At 36.4% G+C, this 14,368-nt stretch overlaps 1 protein-coding gene across 3 annotated transcripts in view; it reads left to right on the top strand.

Moving 5' to 3' along the window:
• acsl6 (acyl-CoA synthetase long chain family member 6) overlaps positions 1–14,368 on the top strand; it is a 38,135-nt gene that overhangs the window by 3,336 nt on the left and 20,431 nt on the right. Inside the window, exons 1-4 of one of the 3 annotated variants that reach the window (XM_007572576.2) lie at positions 4,446–4,546; positions 10,832–11,052; positions 12,229–12,343; positions 13,480–13,544. In XM_007572576.2, the coding sequence (XP_007572638.1) occupies positions 4,522–4,546; positions 10,832–11,052; positions 12,229–12,343; positions 13,480–13,544 (426 nt within the window). In that variant the 5' untranslated portion in view covers positions 4,446–4,521. Of the gene's footprint in view, positions 1–4,445; positions 4,547–9,415; positions 9,524–10,831; positions 11,053–12,228; positions 12,344–13,479; positions 13,545–14,368 lie in introns of those variants that run through there. The other 2 variants (XM_016660949.1, XM_007572575.2) reach the window with 2 other exon arrangements.

Here is a 14,368-nt window from a genome sequence, read left to right as displayed (position 1 = left end):
GAACTGCCGAGCAAATTTCTTTACATGTACATCTAAAGGAATTGTAAAATCCCTTGTAATCAATCTTTTGCAGCAGCTTGGTCAGACAGGATGCTGGGATATGGCAGCGCTCCGTCTGAGAGCCTTACTGCTGGTTCAGCATTCAGGCCGACTCTTTCCTGTGTGGGACGATGGACACCAGCTCAGCCTAAAGTGCTAAAGCTGAAGACATAAAAATACTAGATTTAGATTTGATCTATTTATTTCTCATAAAGTAGATAATGGATATTAATCAACATTAATATGTCACATAAATATGGCAGGTTTAGCTAAAGAGGCTAATTTTCCACTAGCAAGTTGATGGAAGAGATTAAAGATAAAAACAAGTCACAAGCCTAAGAAAAAAATGTAAAAACTATTCATTAAAACATTTATTTGCAATTTACTATAACAAAACAAGTGTTTTTTTCCCCCACTGTGATTTAATTGTTCATCGGAATGACATAAAAAATAGAGATCCGTTCAGATTACATGGGAACTTTCAGATTTAAGATTTTAAAGTTGTCGTTTGTTCTGATTTGGCAGTCAAATGAAAAAGAGAACCACCTCCCACTGATGTGAGTCTCTGCCCTTTGTCTGAATGTCCGGCTGCGGTTTGGACAGGAGCGTTTTATTTGCATGCTAGTTCTTTGTCAGTATGTGCAACCTAACATATGGCTGAGTATCATTTTCATGTAGTGAGGGAGAAGGTGAGCCTGTATTCAGTGTCAGAGATGGAGAGAGTGGTGAGAGAAAGGAGGCAGGAGGAGGGAGGGGTGTGGCAAGAGTGTGCAGCGTCTGTCAAGCTCAGAGTGGTGTGATACGGAAGCCAGCGAGGGCCAAGCTGATCCGAAGCGCTCCTTCGCTTGCTTGCCTCAGCTTAATCTAGCTGGTGCAGATTCGCAGGTAATCACCAGTCTGCAGAGCATGAAGTGATGTCCGCCTGTTTCCCTTTGAGACATCACACACATTTATGCACTTACACACACACCTACCAGGCACTCATTACACCTCAGCGGCTCCTGGACACCCCTGTAAGTCCTGCTGCTTAGACCACAGCCTTTTTAAAGCTTCTAGAAATCTTATTTGCTTGTCATCTTTTATACTTTGACTTGTTTTCCTTATTCAGAAATCCCTGCTGCTGCTGCTGCTTAATTTTCTGTTTGTTGTGTCATTGTTTTATTATTTCACTGCACATGAGATGATGGCAGTCACCAGCTGTGCTGCATCAATGAAGCAGAAGGATATGTGTGTGTTAGTGTGTGTGTATCTGGATGCTAGTGACTGACCTTCATAGAGATTGACAGGAACAAGTTGAGATCAGTGTTGCAGCAAAAGTAAATGGTGACAGAGCAGGGACTGAGTGTTAAAAAGGAAAAACACTGAGACAACACTGAGGCAAAGTAAAACCGTATATCAAAGATGAATTGCATTTTAAAGGAGAAAGCTGAGACACTTCTTTTAAGATGAATAATGTATAAATCGAGAACAGCAGTGAGGTTACTACTGGTCATCTGCCTTTGTGCTAATAGGCTGTAATCTCCCCACACTGGACTGTAATCATTGGTGGTGGATGTTGGATGAGGCGATGGGGCGGGACTAAAGGACGAGAAGTCGACTTCCCTTCCCTCTAAGCCTGATTCGCCGTAAGAAGTGTGTCTGACCTGTTCACCAGCGCTGAACCATTGTGAAACTTCTGATGTAGTTAGGGTGCTAAAATTGTTTTGCTAAGTCAAGTTTGATTCTGATTTTTGGCAGCTGTATTTTCCACTGTTTAAATCCACTCCTGTAGCCACATGTATGTATGGAAAGGTCAAATGTTTATTTTTGTTTACTCAGCTGTTCGTCCACAGCATGTGTGCTAAACGTTTGTGTTTAAAGTCTGCATCTGTTCGGTTTTTCAGCCAAACTTCCTCCTAACTGGAAATGTTGATATCTACCTCCTGACATCTACTCAATATCAATCATAATTTATTAAATAAATCTGGCGTCTTGCTATGTCGACAGTACATTTATCATTAAATTTTAAAGTTGGCCAACCACAACCACATTTTCCACTGTTGTCGTTCATTTAAATTGAACCCCATGTTTTTCCTAGCTGGCTGCATGTTTCAAGGATGTTTATGTCCTGATTCTGGTTTGTTTGGTGCTAAAGACCAGATTTTATTCAGTCGTGATAACTTCCTGCATCATTTTCTATATTTAAACATTTGGTATTGAGCAAGACAAAGTAATGCAAGAAGACTGCTGTTACTTCACTTTGCTTACTTTTTCCCGTTTTGAGAAATTTAAATCCCATCTGTAGCAAAAAGGTGTATTTCTCTGCTTATCTCGCCATTTGTTTATGCATCTTTGTTGGTGTAATATGTCCACACAATGTCTGAGTGGATGGGATGTAGAAGTTTGATTATGATGCAAAAATTGCATCATAAAAATTGCCTCATAAGCAAAGACATTATTCTTTGCAGTTCTGCTGCGTTTGCAGTCTAAGTTATTTCCGTCTATAAATCAACACTGATCAGCTTCCTTGTCTCTGTGGAAGAAAGGAATTTACACAGCATGACACTGCCACCACCATTATTTTATAAGGAAGGTCTGTTCAGAGGGATGTGCAGTGTCCATTTCTTACATTGTATTCTCATCTGACCAAAACACCTTCCTCCTTATGTTTGATGTGTGGAAAACTGCTGAACTTCTTATGGCTTTTCTACTTCTACTTCTATAAAACCCAGATTTATGGGGAGTAAAGTTAATAATCTCAAAAGCCTGAGCTTTAATTTGTTGCATCTCCTCTTGATTTTTTTAAAAACTGCAAATCATATACAACATTTTTCATCTTCTTAATTTTTTGTGTCTTTTTAGGAGCAGAATATTTATTTTGACAAGTTTATTAAGTAGGTGCACATAAGACTGCATTAAAGCCTCTGAATGCTTTGGTCCGTATTATTAATAAATTAAATTAAAAGTAAAATTCTGGATGAATACTTTGTGTTGCACCTAATGTTTTCCATTATAAATAAAACGTCACCTCAACATCCTTTTTAAATCTGCATCAAATGCATGAACTGTGATCAAGGGCCAACCAGAATCATTCAGAGGGCTGTAAATGGCCCCTGGACCTCACTTTGGGCACTTTAGGACTAAAGCATGTCCAACTGCATTACAATAAGTGAACATATTTCCCCTCCTGTTAAATTTGATTGAGTACAACTTCAGTCAGACTTCTCTGTTTGCATTTTTTTAAAAGTCCTATCTTAATAAAAACATTGCTGTTTTATTATATGAAGAATATCCCATCACTTTTCAGTTCTCCCAGGTTAATTTAATATCAGTGTTTGTGAAGAGTGTTTGTTCTAAGCTAATTTCCAGTGAACAGCAGTGACAGCTTGCCACGACATGTCTCACTGACTCTCAGTAGCCAAAGTCACCGGAGAAAGCAGCTTTTCAGCCACACAAGAATATGAGTGCAGGAGGGAAGGGGCTATAAATAAATGGCACTATTCAGGTTATAGTTTGCTTAATTTATGAGTGGAGCGCCTCGCCACATTTCCAGAGATGTGATCCCACTGGCTCTCAGCAAACTTTAAAGTTTTCATATGAGGACACAATGAAATTAAAGCCAGGTCTTAGGAATAAAATATTTAACTTTTTTTATTTTTAAAGCAAGGTCTTAAAGTTCTCCTCCTTATGGAGGTCATTGATTTCACTGATGGGGATTCTGCAGGCCTGCTGTTACTTTGTCCCTCCAGCTGAAGCAACAGTCCTTGCAGAGGGCAGCAGGGACAGGTTTCAAGCCCTGCGTGTGGATGTATTTATTTGGATGTGTGTGTGTCACTGGGGTGCCTTATTGAGGTTACTGTGGGACAAAAATGGCTTTGAGATATTTCAAGAAACTACTTTGTTTATTCAAATTAATTATTTCCTGATTAAAGGCATTCTGTACATTTGGATGGCACATCAATTTTTATCTTGTCTCTTCGTGTTTTTCTGTTTCAGAGATTGAGATGTTGTAATTGTTTCCTTTTATGATTTGTATTTCTGCTGTATCTTCTGGTGGGTTTTAACCTCTGATCCTTGCAGGATTTAGTTTCCTCATGAGATCTTCAGTTGTCCTTGGTCATTTCTGAGTCCCAGCTGAATGTGTTTAATTTTATTCCCTAAATTCTTGCATTTGTTGTATCATCACTTTGTTTAGTCAAAGGTTTTTTTTTGTTTATATTACCTTCATTTGAGTTCTTTTTGAGTTTGTTACCTGCATCTGGGTTGTCATTATATTCAACAAGTATGTGTTATTATAAGGGACTTTGGCAAAGACTTTGGTTATGTCATAACAGATATAGTCTCAACCAATTAACTATCAAAGCGCCGCAGAGGCGGTGTCTTCCGGGCGCCATTGCTATGGCAAATGTCGTAAAGCACATGGTTGCTATGGTGATACAGTCGCTCGATGGCGTCGACGGAAGTGGAGGGAAAGCTTAGACCGGGAATCCACCTTGAACAACAATGCAGAGGATTTTAAAAATACTCGGTAAGCTTCTGTTCCTTGGTGTTTAATTAGTTTTCGTTGCCGTATTTTTCTGTTCTTTTTTTATTGTTTTTCTGTTCATCAGCTGCTATGATTTATTCTTTGCTGATGATTAGTCACGAACGTTGCTCTGGTTAGCATAATGCTAAAACTACTCTGGATAAATGTTAATATTTACTTTTGAAGTTGTTTATTAATGAGTTTCTGCTGCTGTTAGGTTGATATCATGATGATTGTTGTGTCAAATGGACAAGGAGGAACTGTAGTCCTGTTTGCTGACTCAGATCCACCAACATTTATATCTGGAAAATGTTTCATCAGTTTGTCGGATAAATCCAGGGATTATGCTTGTAGTTTCAGTAGAACCTGGAATCTTTGGGGGTTAAGATTTTGTAGCCGTGATTATTTCATCGGTGTGTTTTAGGTATATCTGCAAAGGTTTTTATTGTCAGGCTGTGCATCCACACAGATTCAACATTTTGAGAGACCAGAAACATTTTTGAAACGGGATTCAGAATGGATAATTCTCAGAATATCGATTCCACATGGCTTTACAAGCCTCACCTTTACTTTATTTTATTTTATTTTATTTTTTAAACTGTGACGTAAGCTCCATCTCTATCCGCATTCTCCTAATGAGAACAAACATGGCGCCATTCTTAAGTTTAAGAATTATTTAAATATTTTTTCTTCTTGTCTCAGTGCAGTTTGCATGCACGTCCAGTCAACAGTAGAGTTTATAAAACAATGGAGGGAAAGCAGAAATAATGAGGGCCAGTTAGAGGTCTGGATTGGCTGTGTGTCTCCTGCTGTTGTCAGGCTAATTCCAGGTAGGAATATGGGGAACACTGGCATGTCTGTTCTGGATTATTTGCAGATTTATATCCACACTGTCGGCTCTGCATCAGGTTTTGTGACTTGTTTAGACAGGTAAAGGTATTGGGTGTCCAAAGAATGATCAGCAGATGTACATTTATTTGTGATGTACAAATAAATCTAGAGATTGGTGCCAGTCAGTCAGATTTTCCATTTTAAAAAGTGGATGTCTGATGTCTTGTGGATAAGTCCTTTTCACTGTGTCCAGTTTGAGATGAAGTATTTGTAAGCGTCTGTATTTGTGTACAGGGATGCTTTTGTAACCACCCGTACTCTATTTTTTTCCGGCTATCTGCACAGTGGTGTCAGTGGGTTATAGTCTGTCTATATTTAGAGCAGGTCCATTTCTCTTCATCAGCTTCTCTCTTCAGACACGCCACTCCACTGTCCAATCCTTGTTTAACGCAAATAAATAATCTACATCTTGCAAGCTTTGTAATGCAGATTTAGCCAAGTTATTTATTTGGTAAGATAAGCTAAAACATTTTCACTCTCAAATTTAAAAGTGTTTGCCAATTGGGATGACTATTCCCATTAAAAAAAATGCAGAAATTAATAAATAATAGGGATGGGGAAAATTAATAAATAAAATAAAAATGTGACAGTAAATAAAAAAACATTCATTAGAAACAACAGATAATGTAATAAATAGGAAACTAAATAATGGTACTGTTAAAGGATATTAATTTATTTTCCACTGGATAATCAAATAAGTTGGAAACATTCTTATTCTTCATTTTTTGGACACAGTATTTGGCATATTATTTGACATTTCTTTCTTTCTATATTTATGGTCAATTTTGACAAGATCTGTCCTCAATATTGATTCTTCATTTTGCTGTGCTAATCACGGTTAATTCCGAGAGCGGAGAATTTAATTTTCCAAAAAAAAACACTAAAATAACAATAAAACTAAAATAACAATAAAACAATAAATGCGTACTTTAGAATGGAATAAGAGTTATTCCATTAGTTGTTATTTTAGAAGTATTCCGTTGATGAAGTGTGAGAATCTAGCTACATCTTTTTTAAAAAATTACATTTATCACCTAAAACTATAACTTTATGAATTTATTTCATTTTATAGTACATGATATTTAGCTTCAGAAGGGTATAGAAACAAAATTTTAAAGGACTAGCTCATGTTTTCTTATGCATATCTTCACACTTTGTAGCTAACTCACTGTACTCAAGCTACTGGCTCAATTTTGCTTTGCAGCATAGTTTATATTTTATTCAAGGGATTGAACTTTAAACAATATTTAGACATTTTAGATCTACAGGCTGTAATACAATGTCCTCATCTCAAATGTTTTAGTTCACTCTGTATTCCAAACTCTTGAAACTGTGCCAGATTTTGGCTTCTTGTGACATTTTGTGGAACACATTCCAGCTGTAAGCACCGGGACGCTTTGTGTATTCGTCAGAACAGAACATTATTTAACCAGAATAAACTCTGGCACATAGCTTCTTCTCTGTCTTTACACATGTCAGCAAACTTTTGTGAAATTTACGTACTTAAGATGGGAACACAAGTTGGGAGAAAAAAAAATCCCTGACTCTTAAGGAGCTCTTAATCCCTATTATTCTTACAATAACTGCATACATAGAAAAAGTAACGACAAATATAAAGGGATTTCTTTCCAGCAGTGCTGTTATGGTAAACATGCATCTGGTCTTTATGGATCTGTTGTCAGACATATTAGAGGGTTGCTGTGGTTTTCCAGGCACTCGTGTTTTCTGTTACAACACAGACTCAACTGAATTAAACGGATGAATGCCCAGTGTGTGTTAGGTAAATTAAATTTGAGAAATCTACAGCTTAACACCTGAAGAGAAAACATGATGAGTTATTGCTACAACATACAACATAATGTTAGTCTGGTACCACGATCTGTGTATTTGGTAGCATAGAAGAAAGCTTGCTATTTTATTGTTTTAAAAATATGTTTTTCCTCTGATTTATGGCACTGTTATCAGTGGCATTTCTGTAAAGAAGACATTTCAGATGGTGATAAATCATAGCAGTGATGTTTCTAAATATTTATAACGATCATCATGCAATAGTCGGCAGAATTTTGTACAAATTTAGCAAGCTATCAAAATATGTATTTAGACTTTGCAGCTGTTTGGTAAAAAGGATCTCAAACTTTTAAAATGCCATCAAAATTATTATTATTATTTTTACTACTAGGCCTGTCGCAATAAGCAATAAATCAATTAATTGCATGATAAATTAAAACATGCTCAATAATTTCCATTTGCATGATTTATTGTTTTTCTCTTTTCTCTCTTTCTACCAAAAATTGGATAAAAAAAATCTTCAGTCTAGTGACTGAAGACTTTGGTCTCAACTAAACCTTTTTTAAAGGATAATTTTGTTTTCAGAGACTTCTTAATTCATTTGATTTGTTGTTTCTGTTTTGTCTGTTTATTTGGATATTTAAAATGTCTTCCAGTTCCAGTGTTAAATGTTCATTAGAATTTAAAGTTTATTGATATTTGATAATAATCACATTACCATTGTATTACTTGAAAATGGTTTCAAACAACAATATTATCGTTTATCACAATAACTTTTTGGACTATTTATTGTCCTGCAAAATGTGTTGTTATGATTCAGCTTCCCTTATATGTAGTAGTTGTAAAAAATAAAAGTAGCCTTTTGCCAAATATGTGAAAGAGGAAGCCAGCCAGCGCTTGCGTAGCTTTGGATATTTTTGTTATTTATCTGTAAAGTTTGAAGATAAGTGATACGGTGTGGCTTTCTGTATGTTGGAATGAAATAGGAAGTGACACTGATTGGCTGTACTATTTTCTCAGCAATGCATGTGTGATCGATCAGGTGATATTATCTCTGACTCATTTCAAGGGGATGGAAGGAAACTGTTTAGTCATTGTTGGAAACTGACTCCCCCTTGGCTAAATTATTCATTTTGCAATCTGTGTGTGTTTCTCTGTACACGTGTATGTGGCAGAAACTGAACAATAAGAATGGTAGGTGTAGATATTACAGTAGTATTCATGAGTTGTTTTATGCAGTCAAATTAGAAATCTGTGGGAAGACCCCTTATTTAAGCATTTGCAACCATGATCTGTTGGCACAAAAGTCTGATTTTAGTGAATTAATTTAAGAAAATGTCTGAAAATGTGTTTGAAACCGTGTGTGTGTTTAACTCAAACTGGTATGGAATAAGGTTGGGTGATTGGACGAATTTATTGACCATCAATCAATAGGCTGAGCCCTTCACCAATTGTTTTTTAAGAACATTTTCTTTATTTAAAAAAAAAAAATACAAATCTTACACAAATTACTTTTAGAAGGTCCCCACTTATCGTACTTCCTGTCTGAGTCGTGACGCTTTTATTTTGAAGGGACAATTTCCTGTTTAACTGTTAGAGCGAAAGCAACTTCGCAAAAAGATGTAACGGAGCTTATAAAATGTATTTTATTAGCCGCCTTAATAGAGGCACAAGTAGCTTATAAAATGTATTTTATTAGCCGCCTTAATAGAGGCACAAGTTATGTTTCTGATGTAATAAGCACACGTTTTTAACATTGTGCGACTTAAACTGTGCTTTTTATTATTAGTTATTTTAAGTTGCAAACAAACTTTTAAGATTACTTTAAGTTGAGGATTTATTACCTAAAAATTCATCAGTAAATTACCATCCTTCATTGAATCCCCTCAAAACAATAAAACTTAAAACAACAGTAGTACTCAGAAACACAGTCAAGTAGCGCCTACATAGATGATTACGAAATTGATAATAGGCTACCATCGTAATGTTAAAATAATAATAAAACTTAAATGCCAAAATAATCGGCGGTTTGTTAATGCAGGCTGGTTAAAAAAGACCAAAAGAGAGTTAAGAAAACGGAATCATTGATAAACACATTGGCTCCAGGACTAGCTTAGCCTGGCTGGAACAGGCTAGCTGTACAGAATAAATCGTCATGGCAACTGCTTTTGTGAAATCTAGTCGAGACTTAATTCATCCCGAATATCTGAAAAATCCAGTCTTAATTCCGTTTTCTGGACTTGGGTCAATAATTTTACCAGGTGGTTCCGAAAATGAGCTCCGAAGGTGTGCTTATGGCCGGTAGGTATATTTTCCTGCCATTTGTGACGCCATTGGGAAACGTTTTTCCTGTATTTCTCTTTGAGAGATATTTACAACCAAGGTGCGCTGTCGCCATCTGGGGCTGTCCTTTTCGTTACCGTATTCCTGCTGGTGAAAAGCCTTTTTCTCAAGCTTTTTTGTCGGAGCTTGATGATGGAGTTACGTCTGGTGATTGCGGGGCGTAATCAACCAGAAGGTGAACATTTAAGTTTGTCATGATTGTCGTTTGCTGAAAATCGGTTGGGAGAATGTTAAATATCGCCCAAACATAGTAAGGAACTACCACTTCCTGGTCAACATTAAGTTTCAGTGCTTTGAAATTGATTTTTTTGTGTGTCTTCTAAATTTTTACCGATAACAAGAAAGGGGCACTGGGGGGGAAATAGTACTTAATTGATTTGAGTTTTTTGGAAAATTGCTGCAGCTGAAATTATGTCTAGGTTTTGTATTTTCTACTAATTTTACAATTAATTTTATTATTATTATTTATGAAATTAATTAGTTAATTTGTTTCTGTTTGATCATCTACCCATGATGTTTTGGTTGTTGTAAACATGCGCTACAAATAAACTTTGACTTTTACTTAACTTAGTTATAACTTATAAATAACTTGTAATTTAACATATTTATAAGTTCTGAAGTAAAATATTGGTTACAAAGGAATTTCTTAAAGCTATGAGAATAACAAATTCTTATTTTGACTAGTACTGACAGCTCCCAAACATCAGGCTGTCAAAATTTATTGAACACTTTACTTTTTCTACTGTTGCCACATGTGTGTATATAAATTAGATGTAAAGTGCCTTAAGATGACATTTACTGTCAATTTATGCAACATAATAAACTGTATTAATTAGAAAATTATTTTTAAACTTTTAGATTTGAACCTAACAAAAAAACACATTAAATATTTTTTTATTCTACAGATGGTTCAAAAGAATAAACTTATGCATTTTTTTGTAATCTTTATGTCGAGACGAACATTCAAAGAAACATATATTTGGCATTCAGGAGTAGGAACAATTTGCCACTTTTTTCACATGATTTATTTTGTGCTTATGCCAGCAGTCCACTGTCAGGTGTCAGTGGTTTTGTGTTTTAATCCCTTGTCTAGTTCTACTTCTTCTTTTTTCATGGCTCCAAAGAAATATACATTCATGTGTAGAAGCCTCATGTTTGGTTTTCCTGCTGCACATGCAAAAAATGATCAAAATGATGCAATCTAAGCTCCAAAAGCAGTTCAGTTTGTATTACAAACAATGTTTAAAATCTCTGATTCCTTTGCAGAATTGAGTTCCACCCTAATGGAGAAGATGCAGGTCCAGGAAATGATGAGTGGCCTGAGGATACCAGAGATGGACGAGCTGGGCCAGTTCTTTCACTCCCTGCCGACCTCCACCTTGGTGGGCATTGGCGCCCTGACAGCTGTGTTGGCGTACTGGTTTGCCACCAGGCCTCGACCCATCAAACCTCCCTGTAGTCTCCATCACCAGTCCGAGGAAGTGCCGGTGAGAGATCCCACAAATGTGGAATATAAATTAAACGGATAGAAAAGATCCGGAACATTATTAAGGAAATGGGCTTGGAATGAAACATACAAGTAATTTTTAAACTAGAGGTGTCAATGTTAACTCGTTAATGAATGTGATTAATCAGAAATTTGAGGGGATTAATATTACATATTAACACAGAGGGTTAGCTAGTTCACAGCAGCTCGCTACGGAACGTTTTATGTCAGTTGCTTGTCTGGATAAGGACAAGCGACTGTCGTCTCATCGCACAAATTCCCTAAGAAGTGAATGGAGAGAAACATTCCTAGATTAAGGTTTAAAACAAAATGACTTCCATTAAAACTTCCTGGATATAAAACCCCATAATTTCTGGTATTTTAATTGTTTGAAGTGCGACAGAAGGCTAGCATAGAGAACCATTCTTCCAAGAATCAGAACTGTGTGCACATTTATATTTCAAGCTTACAAAGTTAGGCTTAGTGATTAACCTCAGCGTCACACTGCGTTTAATATGATTCATTTTTTTAATTGGTTAACATTTCCTAGTTTTTCTACTTCTGCCTTTTATTACAAAAATGTTTCACTGTTATCATGCTGCAAACTAGTAGTGTCATTCATTACCTTTCTCTGTAAACCCACATACCTGGGCTGTCTTGTTTTATGTCAAGAACTCCGGTTGAAATAATTCCACCCACTCTTGGTTCACCAAAGCCAACATCTGTTCTTACACCGACACACCACAGACCTCTTACTGACAGAATTTCATCCTGATGGCAAAAACTGTCAACCTCACCTGTGGCTTCAAAGTGTTTTTCTTGTTCCTTTTGTTAAGGTGTTTGAAGCAACAACAAGCCACAGAGTAACAGGCCGACAGGGCAGGGCAATTCTACGTTTCAGATGTTGAGTTTAAGGACGGTTGGAAGTTTCATAACCTCCCATCCTCTGCAGTCTTATCAATCTGAATGAGTCATTTAAGCATAAGATTTTTTTCTCTATTTGTTCCTCATGAGAATGATGTCTCAAAACGAATAAAGATGTGTCAGCAGTACGACTCTGGGTGTCACACACATCTCTGATAATATCAGGGGCTTTTTAAAGACGAAGACATCAATAAACTTAAAGAGGATCTAAGTTTAGTTTTATGTGTTTTTCTGCTTCTCTTCTTTCTGTCAGCATGAAGATGGAGGTCGAAGATCCATGATGGGCGACCCGACCAGGTTGCTCACTCATTACCATGACGACGCCAGGACCATGTATGAGGTCTTTCAGAGAGGCCTGCATATATCTGGTGGGTGTTATGCAACTCAAAGGGTACAGAAATGAATTCTGGGTACTCTCGTTATCCACATGGAAACCCTTCATCTTATTCAATGATGTAAACAGCAGAGCATTTATGTTTCTGTCTTTTTTAATGCCTTCAAGCGAATTAAGCTGATGTCAACAGATTAGCCATTAAACAAGTGATTTTTATCATTAATTTCCAATGTCACCAGATCTTTATCAGTGTGAGTCAGAAATTTTAATAGTGAAAATCAACATTACGTCTCTGCAGGCGCAAAAAGAAAACACCAAAAATAATGTTTTATCTTCTGAAACAGATGCTGAGATTTGCTGGAAATGTTTTCTTTCTGGTCTAAATAAAAATAACAAAAACAGGCGATGCAGAGAAAAGCAAAATATTAGTTTGCTACATTTTATTTATTCACATTATTTTTATATAGCTCAGCAATTCCAGCACCTGGAAACGTGCAGCTTGAACATCTAAAGGTGGATGTCAGGGACTGCACATACAAGTTTAAAAAACATTTTAAAGTCATTTACAAAAAGGTTTAAATAATAAGTTGGTCCCCAAAACAGAAGTCAACACAACAAACTTTAACTCATGTTATAACACAAAAAACTCGAACACAAGCTGACCTGGCATGAGGAAAACTTATGCCCTGATCAGGTTGATACAGAAGGATTAATACCAACTAACAAAGACTTAACTGATAAATACGGGTCAGAATGGTGGTAATAAGAAACTTATAAACACGGGTCAGAGCCATCTGTCTAAAGTAGAAATAAAACTAAACAATAATAAAAGGCAAATTCCCAATCAGAGCGGTATGAGCCAGCTGGGGGTTTAAAGAGAACTGCTGCAGCTGAGGCACAATCTATAGATTGTTATCAAATTTCAAAGTATAGCAGGTTGAAAAATAAAGTTAGCTAAATATGTGCACTCCAAAGTGGCAACTAAAAAGTCAGGCTAATAAACAATGACAAAGGTTAGGGTGAAAATGCAAACTAAAGTTTCTCGTGATCAACTATCTGTTTAGGAATTAAAAATAATCAGTAAATAAAAAATAATAATTACTGTTTGGCCACTTGGCTGCTGTTACAGTGGAATAAAAATATTTAATTTAATTTGTGTTTATTCCTCAGGCGATGGACCCTGCCTGGGCTCTCGACTCCCAAACCAGCCCTACAAATGGATGTCCTACAAAGAGGTGAACATTTCTGCAGCTGCCTTCAGTAGATCATTTTTATTCATGGTATTAAATGATTTAAAATATGTTCAGACTGTCTGATGGGCTATGAAATGGGCTATCAAGTAGTTGTGACAGTCATTTGTAGCTTAAAGAGGGGGAATTACCTGGTGTGTCTTTCAGGATTCTTAAATTGAGGCCAAACATATTTTAGGTGTGACTAAGCCGAGTCAGTTACTAATGACTTAGTAACCAGATTAGTACCTGGTTTTACTGCTTTCACTCCCTGAATGTTGCTGTAAAGCCTCAGTGATGCTAGTGGTGAAAGGAGAGTTCAGTTCTTGGCTTGGCTTCAAGCTGCTGCAGACTTCACCTCCATAAAATATTTTAGTTTTGTTAAAAACATATATTACGTCTGCAGCCGCCTGGCTCCAGTCGGAGGAAGCAGAACCTGCCAACACACATTTTTCCTTCCATTTTTGTGCTGAAATAATACAAAACAAAAGGTTTGAAAAGGTGCCATGAAGTTTCCTCCACATTTATTGACAACCCAATAATTAGACTTTTAAAAGCCTTAAAATACTCTCTGCATTTCAGAAACTTTTTCACTTTGCTCCACTGGGTTTTCTTGTTGCCGTTTTATGACCAGATTAACACACATCTAGCTGACCTGACTGGGATGTTGTTCTGTCTTCCTGATTTTGAAGATTTGTGGAGAAAAATGGGTCTCAATGTGTACCATATTTTTATTTTTACTTCAGAGTAAAGCAAATTTTATAGAAATTGTTAAACGTGCTTCAAATACTGAAATTTGTTGTTCTTGGGACAGGACATTTTCTCAAATA

Source organism: Poecilia formosa, unplaced genomic scaffold, assembly GCF_000485575.1.
Source record: "Poecilia formosa unplaced genomic scaffold, Poecilia_formosa-5.1.2 Scaffold304, whole genome shotgun sequence".
Taxonomy (NCBI): Eukaryota; Metazoa; Chordata; class Actinopteri; order Cyprinodontiformes; family Poeciliidae; genus Poecilia; species Poecilia formosa.
Note: the sequence above shows the minus strand (reverse complement) of the source record. Positions and strands in the feature narration are given on the sequence as shown.